At 36.7% G+C, this 19,276-nt stretch overlaps 2 protein-coding genes across 3 annotated transcripts; both read right to left on the bottom strand.

Annotated features, from left to right (window-relative positions):
* Positions 1–799: 799 nt before the first annotated feature.
* panx1b (pannexin 1b) lies at positions 800–13,127 on the bottom strand. Of its 2 annotated transcripts, XM_049476454.1 has the most exons (8): positions 12,821–13,127; positions 6,402–6,529; positions 5,244–5,449; positions 3,894–4,099; positions 3,279–3,601; positions 2,965–3,136; positions 1,992–2,092; positions 800–1,959 (listed from the first exon to the last, which is right to left on the bottom strand). In XM_049476454.1, exons 1-7 carry the CDS (start codon positions 12,999–13,001, stop codon positions 2,007–2,009), a joined length of 1,302 nt encoding a protein of 433 aa, XP_049332411.1. In that variant the 5' UTR covers positions 13,002–13,127; the 3' UTR covers positions 800–1,959; positions 1,992–2,006. The 2 variants fall into 2 exon arrangements, with proteins under 2 accessions (XP_049332411.1, XP_007261073.2); XM_007261011.4 differs by having other exon boundaries at positions 800–2,092; positions 12,821–13,126.
* Positions 13,128–14,196: 1,069 nt separating this feature from the next.
* On the bottom strand, positions 14,197–16,777 carry epd (ependymin). Its single transcript, XM_007261012.4, has 6 exons — positions 16,651–16,777; positions 16,265–16,299; positions 15,988–16,122; positions 15,610–15,796; positions 15,118–15,202; positions 14,197–14,562 (listed from the first exon to the last, which is right to left on the bottom strand). The coding sequence occupies exons 1-6, from the start codon at positions 16,730–16,732 to the stop codon at positions 14,439–14,441; spliced, it is 648 nt and encodes a 215-aa protein (XP_007261074.2). The 5' UTR covers positions 16,733–16,777; the 3' UTR covers positions 14,197–14,438.
* Positions 16,778–19,276: the final 2,499 nt, after the last annotated feature.

The raw sequence follows: 19,276 nt of genomic DNA, 5'->3' as shown, positions 1-19,276 counted from the left end.
AGACAGAGGTTCTCCTTTCTCAGTCATAAGAGCATAGAGTCAGTATACAATGTGTTAAGTCTACACTTCATGGGCATCGCTAACCCTTTTTTAGATGTGTTTATGTTGTTTGTTTGAACAGAAGTAAAAATATAGCAGTCTCCCCTCACCACACAAACAGAACAATCCACTTTCTCTTTACTCTGCCACGGACTGAGTGCGCACACACGGTAGCGCATTGTAGGCTCGAAAAAGAGATTGCTGATTAGCTGATGAGAGGAAAGAGTCTTTAAGAGTGAATATTTTATAGGCTTTAGATTTTGTGGAAGGATTATACAATCATCTCTACAGTCAAACTGATTCAAATTGTATTTTTCTGTCAGCAATTTGAAAGAACCCCCTCTTTTTTTATCCAGTGTACAGAAATCGCACTGAACCGTGGTGTGAACCAAACCTGTTGCACCCCTATGCACCCCGGCAGTATTTACCATTAACTAGACCTTACTGGCTTTATTCAGCTGCAATCAGTCAGAATTATAACATTATAACAGTCCATAACATTATTTTTGTGTCGGACCTAATCATAAGCTGACAAGGATTTTGTTGTTGGATTAATTTGATAATTAAATGCCTGATTAAATGTCAGTTCACATTGTTTTTACCAGGTTTTGCTGCAGAGCTCCTATTTACTCAAAGCACACATCCCTCTACACTCTCTTCACTGCTCTGACTGAGACTGTCCACTTTGGTGCGATTTATGTCAGGCAATCAGCCCAGTTTTGTTTCAGGCTTAATGTCATTCAAGAAAATCAAAACAAAATGAACAGGTAGAAGAACTTAGTTAGTTTATTTACATTACTGTAAGCATAATTGTCATCACTGAAATTTTATTGCAAGTTTAATTCACATTTCATAATCTTAATTAACTTAATAATTTACATTCCTATATTCATATAATACATGCCAAAATCATGCTGTTAGTTCCACTGAGATTGTATTGCTTGTCTGTTAAGGGCTCTGTGGTATAGTATGAGGGTTCAGAAGAGTATAAACAAGGGTTGTTGTCATCATCAATCTTATTATTATCATCATTATTATTAAATTGTCTAACAAAGAAATGTAAAAAAGCTAACCAATAAAAACATACTTATTTTAAAAACCTTTCAAAATATCTACCTGAAAAAAGAAACCGTAAACAGCATATCAGTCAATAAATTGTAAAAACTGATTTGTCCTCACAGCCCTGGGCTAGACGCTAATGCCCTGAATATTTCACTTTTAGACATGAGAACCAACAACATAACTATACTGTATAAACTGACTGTACCTAGTACTCCCATTTCCTTTTTAAATAAATGCAGCAGATTCTATTCAAGTTTAGCAGTACTTTTTAAGGCAGTTTACAGTTTAAACGGATTTTGTGATTGATGATCACAGTTTAAATACACATATAAACACATAGGACTAGGGGTGTAATGGTACGTGTATTCTTTATCAACAGTCATGTGACGGGGTCACGGTTCGGTTTGCGCAATATACTTAGGAAAACATATTTGTAGTTTAAGCTGTTAAAGTAATACTTTTGTTTTTGTTCTTTAAAAAGCTCCACAATCAGGCTCATTGTTTGTTTGTTCCAACAAGATCCAAAAGATGGATCCTCTCATGATGAAGGAAGGAGAGAACCCTGGTTTCAAGCATTTAATAAAAGTGCTCGAGCCCCATTACAACATTGCATCCCAAAAAACAAAACATGATTATAATGAAGTTTTATTGTTATTATGAATTTAATAAAGGTGAGGCTATAGAGAATGCCCAGCCTCTTTATTTTCCACCAACTGTAAAACGTACCGAACCGTGGGGCTTATACTGAGGTGTGAACTGAACCGTGAATTTTCTGTACCGTTACACCCCTTCATAAGACCATGCATGGACATTATGGAAGACATTATGGAATAAACTAGCCTGGTGGATTCTCACAAGCTGTCTCTGTTTTTTTTGCTTAAACTCCCAACAGCAACAGATGACATTTAAACCATTCTCTGTCTCACATCCTTCCCACAGCCGCAGTCGGCCTCCTTCTGTTGTCCATCCTTCAGCAGCACAGGGGAGACATCTAGAGGGCAAAGACACACAAAGCCATACTAATTTAGTGCACTGGAGAAATAAACCATTTATTACATGATTTCTTTCAGGATTCATGCGGGTGCTAAAAATCCTGGAAATTGCTTGAATTTAAGCGTTATGTTTTCCAGGCCTAGAAAGTGCTGAAAGTGACATACTACAGTAACTGCTCAATCAAATGAATAGGGTAAACATGCAGTGAAGAATATTGGTATTTAAATTGTGTGAAACTAACACCAATAAATCCATAATTTCTGCTATTTACTTACTTACAAGTATTTTTTTCTCAGTAGCATAGTCACTGTTGATATTGAATATCGCTGAATCGCAGTTTTGAGATATGAGCGTTATCATTAATTTACGACAGCTGAAAGGTGCTGGAAAAACTTGAAAATGGGCCTTGAAAATGCTTGAATTTTACCTTGTAAAAGGTGTATGAACCCTGGACTTTACAGAACAAAGGAAAACATTTTAAACCACTATATGCAGCTCTGGATAAAAATTAGACCACTTAAAAATGATGAGTTCCTTTGATTTGACCTCTGAAATATAATCAAAAGAAAAAAACTTTAAGGGACTTGGATGTATTGGATGTATTTTTACTGCATTGCCATAGTATCAATATCAGCAGATCCTCAAAATCAAATAACTCGGGAGAAGATGAATGTGATCATGACGTCCCTAATGACAACCCAGAGTGTATTTTAACAAATACACATTAATGCTGCGTCAATACTGGGATTAACTAAGTACTCCACATAATATTTAAGAAATCCGAACAATGAGATTGTTTATGTTTTGTTTAGGCTTTAAATTTGTAGATCCAGCTGCATGTTAATAATGTAACGCTAATGTTGCTCTTACCTTTGGGCTTGGATATATCCACTTCCACCTTCACGGGAGGAGATTCATTGTTGCCATCTATAATAGGGGTAAGTTTTTTGTCCACCAGATCTGTCCTCACTTGTCCAAGAGTCCTCAAAAGACACATTGTGTCTAAGCTTTCACTTTCTCTTTCTGTCAGCAGCTCTAATACCTGCACACATATATAGCAGCACAGGTTAAATGCAAAATATTAACACACATAGGTACTGTAACTGTTTATTTCTCTAAACAATTGCTCTGTGTTCTGTAGTGTATTACAGTTAGTTTGAAATGAACACATTTTTTACTCTTACCTGTAGACATTTATAGCTTTTCAGTTCGCTCAAGTTCTCCTTTAGAAAGAGGAGGTAAATGCTCAGGTCGTCATAGCGACGAGTGGCCAACTGCAGCCCCTTGGCGTGGCCGAAAGTGGGCAGGAGGCGGTAGGGGCGGAGCAAACAGTCATGCTGGTGTGGACGGGCAGGTGACAGGGCAGAATGTATCACAGCAGGTATCAGCAGCAGGTACACACACACGTTAATAGTGCTCAGCAACCGGAACACGCCCACAGCCACAAGCTTACACTGCACTGAAGGGGGCGTGCTATCATTCACAAGCCCACCTGCTGACCGCACACCTAAAAACACACACATACAAACACACACAATCAGAAGATGTATGTGCACAAAAGTGCAACTAAATTAAAGGTATTAAAAACAGCATATACTACTGCTTTTGTTCGAGTAACTGTCTCTACTGTTACTCCAACAAACTGTGAAGTAAAGGTGATATTTGCCAAAGTGTTTCTCAGTACAAATCATTTGAACTTTTTTGTTATTTAAAAAAATCTGCTTTTTGAACCTTTTTCACATAAAATTTTGACCATGAGTGACCATGAAATTTTGCATACCACTATATAGTATTCTTACCTGTGTGTATGTAGCAGGAGAACTGGTCGGTAAGAGAGACCACACAGATGTAGTAGGCCAAGTAGATGGAAGCTAACAGCAAGGTGAGCAGAGTGAGAATGCGACAAAGCAGGTACTTCCACGCGAGAGTCCACGTCCCACGCTTGGTCCTTAGATACTGTTCCACCAGAGGGTATTTAAAACAGCCCTCTGCTATCTCCAGACCACTGCCACACACACACACACACACACATACATATATTAGGGTTTTAAAGTTTCCATGCCACAATAAGCAATACTGAAATCACATTAAGTTGCGAGGCTAAAAAAGTTGAACTATACACAATAATTCACAATAATTCAAGTATACTTTTCCTACTTATACTTAAATTAAAATTTAGATTAAAATTTTATCTTAATCTGTATTTCAGTCTACTTTGAAAAAAGTATACTTTATTTGGGTGTCCTGATTTTATACTGGTGATGTACTTAGTAAAAATATATGCTTAGTATTATTTTATGAAACTGTGCTTTTTATGATTAAACTTTTACTTTTACTAAATGAGTCTAAAGGAGTCAATATTTCTGCAGTAAAACTCTACTTCAGTCAAATTAAATGTATACCTAAAAAGTTTACTTTAGTTACTTTAGTGTCAGTAAAAGAACTTTGTTGAACTGATGTTAAATCTATATTTTAATCACATTTTTAATAGATTTTTAATGTTCAGTCGGACAGCTCACACAAATATACTTAAATTATATTAAATAGTGGCGAAAATAACTCAAATTATTATACTCAATATGAATTTAGTGCAAATTTATAGCATTTTAATTACAAATAAGTAGTAATTAAGTGCAAATTATTGGTTCCAAAATAACATAATTTAAGTACAGACCTATTTCAACATAATTTAAGTATACTTCTTTTTCACAAGGGTAATCTGCATTCATTCTATTTAGTTGCACTTTTTCACTGTGGACATATAGATGCACTTTTAGTCATGCCATCAGTGGAGATTATTTTACTGCAAGGAATGTTCAAATAAGGGTCAAAAAGATTAACCTATTAAGACATTTTAAAACTCATCATTGCAGTGATCTATAGCAAGCATCTTGCAATTTAGATCTGTATTAGATCTTGTATGCTTACTACAATCATGAGAACCTTACAAAACTCACTATGTATTTTTACCCTTTTCTAATGTATCTTAATGTATTTTATTTATATTTTTATATATCTGTATTGCAGAAACACTTTTAAAAGAAAGTTTAATATTTTTTAATTAAATACTCATGGTCACATTTCCATACTTTGAGATTTAAACAGTGCTCAGGTATTATTCAGGCTATTTCAGGTATTTGGTAGATTACTTGTGGGGATCCTCAGCAATGTCCTTTCCACTAGGACTACTGGCTGCCAGGCTTTTGGCAAGACGGATGGAGCGATTGTAGCAGCGGTCCAGCTCCTCCATGATAAAGCTGAGATCCGAGGAGAGCTGAGGCACAGCTGTGAAGCGCCAGAAGAGAGCAGGGACATACACAAGGACAGCCAGCAGCAGAAGGATGTAAGGAAAGAACTGGAAAGAACATATGGCAAACAGAGACACAGGGACAGGAGTTAAAAAGCCATTGCAAAAAATTTTCTTTGTCTCTTAGTTTTTTTTTTGTTTTTTTTTTACAACATTTTACATGTTTATTGTGTGTCTGTGTGAGTTGAGAAGAAATCACATATACAGCTACTACTTAAATTATAAATTATGTAATCAGGAGAAAGATAAGTGATCACAAGCCATCAGACCAAGCTGAACTGCTTGAACTTTTGCACCAGGAGTGGCATAAAGTTATCCAAAAGCAGTGTGTAAGACAGGTGGAGATAAACATGCCAAAATGCATGAAAACTGGGATTAAAACCAGGGTCATTTCACCAAATTGATTTCTTTGCATTATTTGGGGTCTGTAATCTATGCATCATTTTTGTCATTTCAGCCATTTCTCTTTTTTAGCAAATAAATGCTTTCAATTACAATATTTTTAGTTGGAATTTGGGAGAAATTTTATCTGTAGTTTATAGAATAAAACCACAATTTTACTCAAACATATACCTATAAATACCAAAATCAGAGAAACTGATTCAGAAACTGAAGTGGTCTCTTAAAAAAGTTGCACCCAGAAGGAACTAGTGCTTCTAGTCTGTTATGGAGTGAGGCATTAGGTCATCTTTATGATGTCAGATTACCACTGGCCTTCAATGTTATAATAATGAGGTCCTGCAACCAGTAGCTCTACATTTTTTAAATGGACAACCAGTGAGCTATTCCAGCAGGACAATACTTGTTCACATACTGCTGCCATCTTAAAAGCTTGCCTTGAAGACACAGATACTATGCCATGGCCAGCTGCATCACCAGACCTACCCACAATGCTACTGGATGCTGGATCACCACTCCACCTTTACCACAAAAACTGCATGATTATTCAAGCAGATTATTTTTTTGATGAATAGTGTATTTTTTTCTCAAGCTCTATTACCTTGTGTAGCCAGAGGGGGGAGCCATCCTCTGTAGATTGGCTCTCTACAGCAACCCAGCAAAAGGAATCCACATATGCAGCCTGGCGCAGAGAGAAGTTGGTTGGTGGAAAACAGCTAATCTGTGACCCTTAAAGCAAAACATAAAAAAGACATTTAAATTTTAGTTTTTGTAGAGACATTGTTAAAGTACTTTATCAGTGGTGTTAGGAACCAAGGCTTGTGATTATCTATGATAAAAAAATACAGCCTGGCCTGAATAATCTTAATTTTAACTGAGGAATCCAGATGTAAGGAGCAGAATTTACAATTTGGCAATAACAGCATGCATCCATGGGCCTAAGCTGTCTTGTGTCTACAGTCCAGGCTGGTGGAGGCAGTGTAAAGGAGCTGACATGTTTTCTTGGCACACTTTAAGCCTATAATGCAATTATACAGCCTCTTTGATTATTGTTGCTGACCATGTGCATCCCTTCATGACCACAATTTACTCATCTTCTAATGGATACATCCAGCATGATGATGCACCAGCTCTCAAAGCATCTAAAGTCATCTAAACCTGGTTTCGTCAACACAACAAAGATTTATGTGCTTTTCATTGGTCTTTCCAGTGACTAGATCTGAATCCAGTAGCACACCTTTTGGATGTAAAAGATTGGGAGATTCACTGTGTGATCTACGGCAATTGTGTACAGGAGCAAATATTGGGACATCTGTTCATTGATGTTTCTCAAGGTTATGAAAAAGTGTTTATTCTGTTTGTGTTGTAGTAACTGTTTATATTGTCCAGGAAAGGCTTTTTAGTAGATTTTGAAGCATTGCTGTGAGAATTTAATTGCATATATGCATGTGTTATATCTCTGTTTACATCTTAAAATTAGAATTTTTCAGAAAATATTGAAAAGTTGGATTTACCACCAAAATAAACATCCACTGGACTACGCGAAGGCTTTCACAATTGCGTTTTTATCTTTGTTTATTTGCACTTGGTGAATATGAAAATATACATATACCAAGTACGATTCAGATTTGTTTTGTAAAAGGTCTATTGGGTCAAGGCTATATAAGTAACTGTGACAGCCTCTGCTTAACACTCCTAAATGGCAGCTCATTAGTTTCACTGGGCTGTAAAGGAATCTGGGACAGTTCTACATGGACTGGAAATCCCATAAGGACATAAATAGGGATTCCCCCTGAGATTAAAGGCAAATGTTTATTTGTAAAATATCCCTAATAAAGTCTACTGCATTCTCATTTGCATTTGCCTATTAACAGGCGACAGGGAAAGTTTTAATGTATGTTACTTGTTAACTCTTTGGCTTTCAAAAAATACAAATATTATTTTAAGTTATGTCGATGTGCACATGTCAGGGAAGTTGACCTTAGCATGACTGACAGGAACAGGTTCAAATTCTTGCATGCACTGGTGCTTATCACACACCCTGGACCCCCCCAACCCCCCCCCCCCCCCCCAACTGCACAGAAGACAAAACAAGTGTTCAAGTCCTAATGCCCAACTCCTCGTTCGTAAGACAGCTTCAAATTATACTTATTTTACATAAAACTAGTTAATTAATTCCTAATTTAGAATATAAAATACAGTCCCTCTTAATGAAAGTAAAAGAGGGGAAATTTAATGCCAGATGACACTCTGTCAAGTTTGTCACCTGCCATGAAAGGAATAGTTAACAGGAAGTTAACATCTTAACAGGATTTGTTTTACCTGAGGCGATCAATCGAATGCTAGGCTAACTTTCCTGACAAACAAGGGACTTTGACTGTCACTTTATTAATCTCTGTACACACCTACTTAAAAAATTACATGCTTAAGAACATGGTTTGACTTAATATACTCTCTAAACACATATATAGACATCTCAGCATAACCAAAAAGCAGAAAACTGTACCAGTTTTACCTCAGCATAAAATCTATCTCATTCTGCTCTTACATGTATGAATAAGGCATGTCTGTACACTTTTATTTATCTGTTTTAGTTTTGTTTACTTGTTACAATTATTTTAGAAGTTTTTAGACATTTTTAATTAAATATATTAAAATTGGCACATATTTCTAAAGACTGGATTGGTGGCAGTCATTGTCATATGTTTGTCAACAATGTTAGTCTAGCATCTTCTATTCCAAACTGAAGAAATGCACATAAGATATCAAATATTATCAACTGCATCTGGAGACAGTAAAAAATCCTGTTAATTTGATTTGTTGACAAACTATTTCTTTTTTTATAAATACTCCTTTAAAATAGCCTTATCTTGCTGGAATCTGCTTTTATTTCTGCTGTGATGACATTACTGGTATCTGATACTGGTACCCTCTCTCAATGCACTTATGAAGTCTGACTGAGTGATTTGTATTGTATATTGTATATAAATACCAGACACAAATGGTATATACAGTCTATATTGGTAGATATGAAAGGTGCATGCGTTGTAAAGCAAATGGAATGATTCCAAATACCCCTCAGCAGCCCTCTGTTCAACCTCTTTTGAAGCAATTAAAGTTTAGGCACTTGTTGATTTAGAAACCAAGTTCCCAGATATGCTGCTTTCTTGTTCATGTTTTTTGGGGCGTACTGATTAGATTAACATTAGGACCCTGTGCAGGAGAGCAGAATACCCAGTAGAGAATCTATCTGTTGTTTATTAGAAACGTGTGGGCATTCCTGAGTGAGTAAAAAATTTATTTGTCTATATAGAGAATTTGAGACAAAATTGTACTTTTAAAATTTTTTATGCTTAAAAATCCCTCATTTTCTCAACACAGAACAATATCATATGTTTCAGCACTGCAGACATAATTTGTAAATTGTTTTTAACTCCAGTTAAAAGCCTTTTAAACATGCTCTGGCTGTTTAGAATAGTGCCAGATAATATAGCCAATATTATATGATAATATATTTCTTTAGTCGATACAATATAATTTAAATATCGATGGAAACAAAATAAATCTATATAAAGTAAATTAAATAAATAAATAAAAGTGCTAAGTCCTGTAATGAACATCAGTCATTAACAAATGTCAATTCTATATATCTCTTACAACACTAGACAAGTTTTTGATAGTTTTAAGTTTTATAATTTCACCTCAAATTACAAAGAATTTATAAAAGACACATGCCACAGATGCTTTTCAAACAATCACAGGCTACTCAAATATGTTGGTTTCGCTCTGTAATAATAAAGCCCTACTTAAAAAGCTTAAAATGAGACAGGACCAGAATGATCAAAAGTGTATTTAGTAAAGTCTAAATAAAATAAAATGTATAAAACTGTATATTCTTTATTGTTCACCCTATCCAAGTATAAGTATACGAGCTGGCTGGCCTGATGACTTTTATTATGACACTTACAATAGGGGATAAGCCACAATGGCGAACGGCTAACTGGCGATGCTAACTGTCGTTTCTAGCTAAATTAATCAGGCTAATGTCTTTCAGAAAGAGTGAGTAGGTCCTCTAGTTATTACCCTCACAACACAATGCAACTGATGGCCCAATGCTAGCCAGGCTACCAGACTGCTGGAGTCAATGAAGCTGGCTAACAGCTAACTGGTGATGCTAAAGGTATTTCCTAGCTAAATTAATCACCGATTTATCTGATTAATCACTGTGTTGATATATTCTGCTGTTTGATATGATGTTTATGTTAGGTATATCTGTACATTACTTGGGTCTTCAGTTATTACTGTTGTAAAACAATGTTACCGACTTTATGTGGCCCTAACCCTGCGTTCACACTGGAAAGCGACAAAGCGACAGGCGACCATTCATTTCCTATGGCAGGGCGCGATTTGTCGCCGCGACACGCGAGAGGCGACAAGCGACAAAGCGACAGAGCGACAAGCGACACGGAGATGAATTTTTCTCAACTTTATGCAAATGAGTTATGACGCGGTGAAGCGACATTCTAACCCGATTGGCTCCTAGCTTTTCTTTGGACCAATCACAAACAAGGCGGTTCGACGTCCTCAAGCTCCTGCTCTCTGAATTTCTAGTTTCTTTCCCGGTTCTTTCTGTTGAACGGGGTGGACCCACATCAGTCTGTGGGAACGGCTGCGTTCCCAGCGCAGTTAAATCACAGAAACGCACAAGAGTCCAGCAAGTTTGGGAGTTATAGCTGGAGAATAAAGTGGCCAAGTGATTCCTTTTTTGTGCCTTTTTTCTTGTCGGAGGCTGGACCATGATAAACGCGGGCGTTGAGCTTGACACGCCCACAAGCGACAAACGCTGGGCGACACAAGCGACTCGTCGCGTTCCAGTGTGAACGCAGGGTAAGGCGGATTCTAAGGTTCACATTGCAAGCCACATTTCTCAAATCCGATTTTTTGCTCAGATCGGATCTTGATGGTTCACAATCACAAATGCAAGTGAGCTATATGTGAAAAACATCATATTTGAGAGACGACTCGTAGATTTATAAAGGTGAAGTGGATGCGTTAGCAGCTCATATGTGGAGCATCTTTTATAAACAGCTGGTCTGAAGTACATGCTCAGGTCGAGGAGGTGAAAAAAGGCCAGGCGGCTATAGCTGCACAGCTGCACCAAGAGATGTGTGGGTACAAGAGAGAAGCATGTAGCGCATGCTTAAAAACAAAAAGACCCATGAATTTATATTTGACCATTCACTCTCATGTCTCATGTCCATGGATCGGATACATATCCAATTTAGGACCACATATGAAAGTAACCGATTTGAAAAAAAAAAAACATATTTGGCACGTTCACACAGCCATGATGAAATCAGATCAAGCCACACTGAGCAAAAAAAAAATCAAATTTGAGTCACTTTAGCCTGGTAATGTGAACGTGGCCTAAGTGACATTGAAATATTATATTTTATAAATATATATCACCGTTATTTAAACATTTTCTATCGTGATAATGATCAATATCAAAATTATAGTCCTACCTCAGCATCAGCTTAAATGTACAAAATGTGAATATGCACGTATGTTTTATTTGCCTGATAATAAAATACTTTATTCTACTTCTACTTAAATGAATATAATGGACAAATAATTAGGCACTCTTTTTAATTTGAGGTTTAAGCCGTTTAGCTCCTTTCACCCCCCATTCATTCTGGACTCACTCGCGGGCTCCCTCTAGCAGTCATTTTCTGATATAACAGGGGGAGATAGTGGGACAGGCTTTACCTAAACAAACAGCGCCTCTCAAGTCAAGTAGTTTTATTTGTCAATACTGCATGTGTACAGGACATACAGAGAATTGACATTACGTTACTCTCCTTCCCAAAAATTACAGCAAGTACAGAATATGAAATAATAAATATAAAAGAATGTTATAAACTATATGTACAATACACTATATGTACAATACAACAAGGACACACAACTGTTACGTGAGACAAAAGACACAATTATACTAAATGTTCAAAATTGTTTGTTTTTTTTACTCTTTAAAAGAATGTAAGAAATACATATATAATATCTCTTAATATTTATCTAAATGCTGTGAGAAGTCTATGCCTTTTTTAAAAAGATACTGGGGCGTTCGATTCGTTGTACTGAACCGGTTCATTTGAACCGTTCATTTCAAATCAGCCGATATAATCGATTCATTTTCGCTTCAGTATAGCTTCTTTGCTGAAAGCATAATAGCTATTAAATTCTGGAAATTTGATTTTTGTTATTATTTTAACAAACATTGCTAAGTTAATTTACACCTTAGCAAAATGAAGCAACCCCTGCAACAAAATACAGAAAACGCCCACATATTCATTGCAAAGAGTCGGTTCAAAAGAATGACTCGAGAAGTGGAAGTGATTCGGTATCCCTGTTGCTTAGCTACAATATATGAAGCGGCGGCGCGCGCGGCTTTGTTTTTAGCTAACGGATTAGCCGTTAAGCTACACAAAGCAGAAAGTACTCAGCCACAATAACACGATAACACAGTAACACGAGAAACTGTATAAATAGCGACGTGTGCAGTACTGAACTTAATTATTAAGGTTAAAAATAAAATGTTAAGGCTAGACACGCGGTCTATTTTTTACTGAACAATGAAAGGGAATAGAGAGAACTGGAGTAACGGATTCCCTGAGAAAGATGGTCTTCTAAACACCAGAGAGGTAACTTAGAGTTAGTAACAGGGGCTGTGGAGGAACACAGATAAACGGGTTCAGAGAGAAACTGAGGAGAATTTTCAGCCATTATCTGTCAGTTGTATCTAGCGTTATATTTATCGCACAGCTAGAAAGTGCCCCGTCATGTCTGTCTGTCTGTCTGTCTGTCCAACAAAACAAAAGCACAGAACCGCGCAGGGCAACACGGAATTACACAGCTAGCTAAGAGTCCGAGTGATACTTTTATCGATTTTATAGTCTAGTTTAACCTCTGGTTGCAGGATTAAACACAGAAACGCGCGCTAAATCAGCCCACACTCACCCACAGACACCTCCTGTGCGAAGGCTAGAGAGATGAGGAGCAGGGGGAGTCCCACCGCGATGAAAGTCACCAGTTTGTCCGCAGCCAGGTCCAGCCGCACCCCTTTATACTTAGACTCCGTTTGTTCTTTCAGTAAAAAGTCAGAAAAGACATATTCCGTCGCCACGTGCGCTATAGCCATGATCACAGTTCATCAGAATCATACAGGCGATATTAATGATCAGTGCATTAGCCTGCTTGTTCCGGTGGGCACGTTCCACTTGAACGCCCTCCACAGGGGTGACCAAGCCCAGAGACACTGTCCCCCAGATAGCATACACACACACACACACACATATATATAATAGAATATTATATAAGACCAATTGGTACTTTTGGCAGTGTGCGAAGTCCTGCTGAAAAAATGAAATCCAAATCTCCTTAAAAGTTGTCAGCAGACGGAAGCATGAAGTGAAGTGAAGAACACTGCACCTGTTTTGGACTTGATATAACACAGTGAACCAACACCAGCAGATGACATGGCTTTCCAAACCATCACTGATTGTAGCAGACATCCCAAGTTGCAATAATTAATTTCTGGGAGGTTTTAATAAATTCACTTTTATATAGTGTATATTTAAAATGTATACTATATATAAAATGTCATGTTTAAGGATTTCCCAGTAAAAGATTTATGTTCAGAGCATGAACAGTGCTTTAACTGACCAGAGATGAATAAGACTGTTTATCCTATGCCATTTGTCAGTCATTGGCCAAAATGAGTGAAATCCTGACATATTCTACATGTTTTAATCCATGCCAAAAAAAGAATACTTTTTATTTTAATACATTTTATCCCCGGTGGAGAAATGATACGTTTGCTTTTAAACATTACAGTCCTAAGATGCCACAACAGCAGAAATACAAGAGCAGAATTAAGCTTGTTTTATGAATTCATTTTCTATAAGTGCATTAATTCATCTTAGCACATACTGTGGCCATGTTGATCCACTGACTGTAAGTTGATTCAATATCTGTTTTTCAACCTAAACATTACATGAACTTGATCAATTCACATTCTACATTGATTTATTTTTTTTTTTTATCTGGCACCAAGTGTAAAAAAAAAAATTAAAATGTACTGAATCAATTCAGTACTGAATCAATGTGCAGATAAATGTACTTTCACTTTGTTCACATTTTTATGTCATGTTTTGGCCTTATTTATAATTTTACACGTTTACCAGGTATCCATTCATAGGTTCTTCAGTGAACCAAAAGTGGGCAAAGAGCCTTTTATTGCTTTGTGCTGCTTACTGCAGTTAATAGAATAGGTAACATGCAGATCAGTTTATTCCCCTTGGTCTCAAATTCAGATAAAAACAAGCATCAAGATCTTTGGTGTGAAATATTCAGCATTTATTGACTTCATAAGAAAAAAAGAAACAGAGTCACAACAAGAAAAAAACAGTACTGTCACTCAAACAGAAATAATGAGTGGGCTAAAGAATGTCAGAATAGCTCATAGGAAAGAAGAAAGGTTATAATGAAGTTTTGTTTTAGAGCTTTAAAGTTCTTTGGTTGGTTGCGTGCCGTCATCCTGTGTGTTCGTCATCCTGGTTCCTATGTTTTTAGCCCCTCAGTCATGGAACAGGTCAAAGAAGCTGTGGTCATCAGGTGTATCATCTAAAGCCACGCCGTCACAGTAGGCCGGAGGTACAAAGACTTGTGTGTCGTCAACTTCCGTCTCCACATTCATGAAACTAAAAAAGAACAGAGAGAAGGGTTTACAGCTTTCAGCTGTATGGTATGTAAAGGCAATTTTTTAGTTGAATCATTGGTTTTAATCACATCAGCATTATCAGCATTCTGTGTGGCTGCACAGACCAACTGATTTTTGGCAAGATTTTCTTACATTCAAGTAAAAGTATTTTATATGCAGACATTTAAAGATAACGATCTCTGTAACTGAATTAACTTAAGCAACTGTAGCTGTTAATTGATTTATTAACAGTCCAATGTGTTGGTCATCAGAATTTGTTCACCTATTTGTAACCATTTTTATGTTGTATTCAGATTTGACTGGATGCCATGCTGTTACGGAATACTGCCTGAGCATGCAGCATTTGTTATATTTCAGACATCTATAATATTTATATTCACATCATTTGTTATTAGCTTTATTACTTAATTAACTCCAACCTTTAGTTAGTTATTATAGTCAAGTTATTTATAAATTTAGCGTTTAGTTGAAGCCTCAGACTTTCCACCAGTGTTTGTTAAAATAAAGACAATAATTTACAAAAATGTTAACAGACCTGAAGGTGAGGTCGGTCTTCTCGCTATGGTAGCGGCAGTAGACAGTGAGGCACCCACAGGATGTAGTCAGCATTGTGTAGTTGGCTGCAAAACAAATTAGCAACAACAAGTGAGGAATTGTGGGATTTTTTAAATGATTAAACTAAACCATACATTTTTAAACATTGTTACATTAAATTTGGCAATGAGTGATTCAATGATTTAAGTATCTAGAGGAACAGTCAGAGAGTGGGACTAACTTAACAGCCCTAAGTATAAATGAGAAAACACATACTTTATGATATCAAATGCTACAAAATGTAAGGAAAAATAATTAAATGTAAAAAAATTAGTGTCTGGATAAACCTATTTCTGCATAAAATGAATGATTTTAATTGTTGTGTCTCCACAATTTACAAGTTACACAGATTATTCAGATGTGATTTTTAAAAAATAAAAGGAATCTTTTTTAAAATAAAGAGACTGAGAGACTGAATAAGAGAGATGCTGACCATGAAGGCCAGGTAGCTTTCCATCCCACATGCGCACTCTCAGGCCTTGCTCGGACTTGGACGGGCTGCCCAGATACGTCTCACTTTCATGAGTGGCATCAGACGGAAGCTCCATTGGGTGCCGGCGATACTTCAGCGTCTCCTTCTTACAGCTCTGGTTCTTACTGTCTATCTCGAACAGTACACTCTGAACATAAGCATAAGAAAGAGAGAGTGGTGAGAGTCATCACTCAGTTTTTTAATGAATATTTGATTAGGCAGGGTTTTCAGTAGGATAAAGAAATGTGTGGGTTCATTATTCTGTGCTATTCACTTTAAAAGAGAACAAAGCGTATTGTATTGTCATTATTGTGCAACAGAAACAACTAAGTGTGTTACCTCCTCAAAATGAATGAGCACATCCATGTGGGTGGTTTTGTTCGAGTGGCTTTCACTCTCCACAAAGCGAAGCTTCTTCGCCGTAGAATCATAACTAAAGTCTCCGTGGGCAATGTCATGACCGCCAGTGGAAGTCTGTGTTTTGTAATAATCAAAATTAATATGTACAGTGTAATAGGCAACATTAGAGACTTCAGGGTAAATAAGATTATACTCTGGTTCATTTCTGTACATTTTCTGCTCTAAAGAATATTGTGTCATTAGACCATCTACCTACCACCATCAGTGTGCCACTGGTCATAGCTGGTGACTCTGGAAAAGAGATTTAAAAATAACATTAAATATGATTCAAAACCTCTACAGCTCTGCCACAATTTTGAGTTCTAGACATTTTCAACCACCAGATGTTCCACAGTTCCATGTATGTAAATACTGCATAATTATCAAGATTAAAAAGTGTTTAAGAAGTTATTTATGTGCATGTGAGTAATGTTAAGAAAGTGAGCAACTAAAATACAGAGCTCAGAGTTGAAAATAATAGAATTGTACTTGTGGAAGCTGAAATATTTAAGTTTAAATACCTTTCCTTATTAAAACAAAAAACGAAATAATCAAGGAATCATGAAATCAGAAAGCCAGTCAAAGTAAAGAAAGATCACTCACGACAAGGCTGGCGGCTGCTGGAGGCCCAGGCAGCTGCACAGAGGCACCAGAACACCACGCAGAACAGCTCAAATGTGCGCATTGTTGCTCTTCAGATAGCCCACTCAGGTACAGACACAGCAGACCACTCTGCAGATGAGCCTTTTTATTCAAAAGGTCCCACAGACCCCCCTCTCGACTCCACTCCAGCAAAGGCAATCAAAAAACCTCTTCTTCAAACAAACATCAGCTCGTGTGGCCTTGCACCAGTGCGCTGGTGTATCTGGTGATTGGAAAATTAGCAACACTGCCCCACCAGGAGGTCAGTTCACATGAGGTGACATTCGCTGCAGGGCTGAGCTGAGCAAAACACTCAATGAACGAAAAAAGCCCCCGATTACACAGGTGCAAAAACAAAAGTCCGGTTAATACTGGAGAGAGTTCAGCTTTTACTAGAAACGTTCTTTTGACAGAAGTCCAGATTTTTACCCTTTCTCGACTGCACATTATATGATCAATCCTTTTTCCAAAGATCCCTTGTGATGAACAACTAAATTTCCATCACTTTTTGCAAAAGAAAGACTGAAGAAATAAATGATGAAGAAAATACTGTCTGTCCATCTTGTCTTTTGTTCATGTTTTAAAAGTGTCTTTCTTTCTGCTGCACCAATGAAAATAAATGATTTAGATAACTGTTACAGAGTTTAATGATAACCTGCACACACCTCAAAATAACAAACTGTAGATATTGTGATTGATTTCTTTTTTTTTGTTTGCATGAGGAAACAGATTGTCAATCTCTTCTATCTAAATAAACAGCTTAAATAAAAGACAATAAATGAGTCCCAGAAGGTAACATAGACGCAGAAGCACCCTGAAACACTGGCATCCATCAAATTAATTGTCCACAAACTTAAGTGATTGCGTGCAAGTATAAAGGGGTGACAGCACCAACATCCCAGCATGAGCAGAATTGCCTAAGTTAATAAACACCTGGGGTTGCAGCCTTTAGCTGGGGGGGGGGGGGGGGGATGAATATGTGTCTTTGCTTCAAAAACATATACAGCTCTGGAAAAAATGAAGAGACCACGTCAGAATCAGTTTCTCTGATTTTGCTATTTTTAGGTATATGTTTGATTAAAATGAACATTGTTGTTTTATTCTATAAACTACTGATAGCATTTCTGCCAAAATCCAAATAAAAATATTATATTGTCATTTAGAGCTTTTATTTGCAGAAAATGAGAAATGGCTATAATAACAAAAAAGATGCAGAACCTCAGACCTAAAAAATAATGCAAAGAAAACAAGTTCATATTCATAAAGTTTTGAGAGTTCAGAAATCAATACTTGGTGGAATAACCCTGGTTTTTAATCACAGTTTCCATGCATCTTGGCATGTTCTCCTCCACCAGTCTTACACACTGCTTTTGGATAACTTTACGCCACTACTGGTGCAAAAATGTGAGCAGTACAGCTTGCTTTGATGGCTTGTGATCATCCATCTACCTCAATTATATCCCAGAGGTTTTCAATTTCAAAATCAAAGAAACTCATTGTTTTTTAAAGTGGTCTCTTATTTCTTTTTTAGAGTTGTAGATTAGTAAAAGCAGAGTGAATGCTAATCTTACAACTAACCCTGTAGCTGGGGGTTAACTGTAGCCTATTAGACCGAATAAACAATAGTTTGGTATATCTATTAAAAATACAATTCATTTAGAACTATTTCTGTTGGTTTGATTGAAACAGTGCCTATTTAGGTAAAAACAAAAATGCATGTTATATTTTCCCCACATTTGTCTGGGCCCTGATCTCAAGTACTGTACAAGTAATTTTTCACAAAGAAAAAAAAACTAATAATTTAGAAACTCTTTAATGGAAAGACATAAAAATTCAAGATTAACTTATAATGTAATGATAACTGTGTAATTAGATGAAATTATTCAATATATTTTATTTTACTGCATTATGCCTTTCTGTGTTTCATATGGTTGTGTCGCAGTCTGTGGTTTTTGCTGTGTCATGTTAGTGGTGTGATTTTGTAAGTTTGATTCACAGTGTGTTGTGTCTTAACAGACCCCATTAAGTCTTGATGCAGGTGACTGGGGAGATTGTTTGGTTACTCTGCTTGGGGTCGGACTTTGTTTTCTCCACTAAAAAATATTTCAGACCAGCTGTGGAAGTGTAAAAAAAGAGCTGAGAGCAAATATTGATATTAAATAATGTCAAAGAATACACTAGAACAGGAGGCAGGGTGTCTTGTCACAGATGGTTTTTGTTAAGCTTTTAGAATATCAACCAAGAGTCTGATCTGAAGCTGGGTTATAAAAGTCATATATAGGTGCCTGTGAACTCAGTGAACTCAATGAGCTCAGTCTAGTTGAGTTCAAGTGACCTGTTTAATTCATTAGCATTAGCAATTAGCAATAAGCAATTCCCCATTGTAATATAGTGTTTTTATTTGTTAATTACTTCAGCATTTTTCTTCCCTGACTAAAATTCCAGCTTAAAACTTTATTAAAACCCCTACTAAAACAACTAGCTCAGGACCAACTGGTTACCAGAAAAAAAACATATGCTGGTTGGCTAGCTGTTAAGTAGCTCTTGACTAGCACAGGGTATGTTTTTTCTGGATGACCAGCTGATC

Source organism: Astyanax mexicanus, chromosome 1, assembly GCF_023375975.1.
Source record: "Astyanax mexicanus isolate ESR-SI-001 chromosome 1, AstMex3_surface, whole genome shotgun sequence".
In the NCBI taxonomy this organism is placed as follows: domain Eukaryota; kingdom Metazoa; phylum Chordata; class Actinopteri; order Characiformes; family Acestrorhamphidae; genus Astyanax; species Astyanax mexicanus.
Note: the sequence above shows the minus strand (reverse complement) of the source record. Positions and strands in the feature narration are given on the sequence as shown.

Excerpts from the sequence above, each read along its gene's own strand:
- panx1b (XM_049476454.1), bottom strand. The coding sequence starts at position 13,001 with ATGGCTATAGCGCACGTGGCGACGGAATATGTCTTTTCTGACTTTTTA. Across the intron at positions 5,450-6,401 it reads CCCCCCTCTGGCTACACAAG|TTCTTTCCTTACATCCTTCT; the intron begins GTAATAGAGCTT and ends TGTTCTTTCCAG. Across the intron at positions 2,093-2,964 it reads GGATATATCCAAGCCCAAAG|ATGTCTCCCCTGTGCTGCTG; the intron begins GTAAGAGCAACA and ends TTTGCCCTCTAG.
- epd (XM_007261012.4), bottom strand. The coding sequence starts at position 16,732 with ATGCGCACATTTGAGCTGTTCTGCGTGGTGTTCTGGTGCCTCTGTGCA. Across the intron at positions 15,797-15,987 it reads TGCTCATTCATTTTGAGGAG|AGTGTACTGTTCGAGATAGA; the intron begins GTAACACACTTA and ends GCTTATGTTCAG. Across the intron at positions 14,563-15,117 it reads AAGACCGACCTCACCTTCAG|TTTCATGAATGTGGAGACGG; the intron begins GTCTGTTAACAT and ends GTTCTTTTTTAG.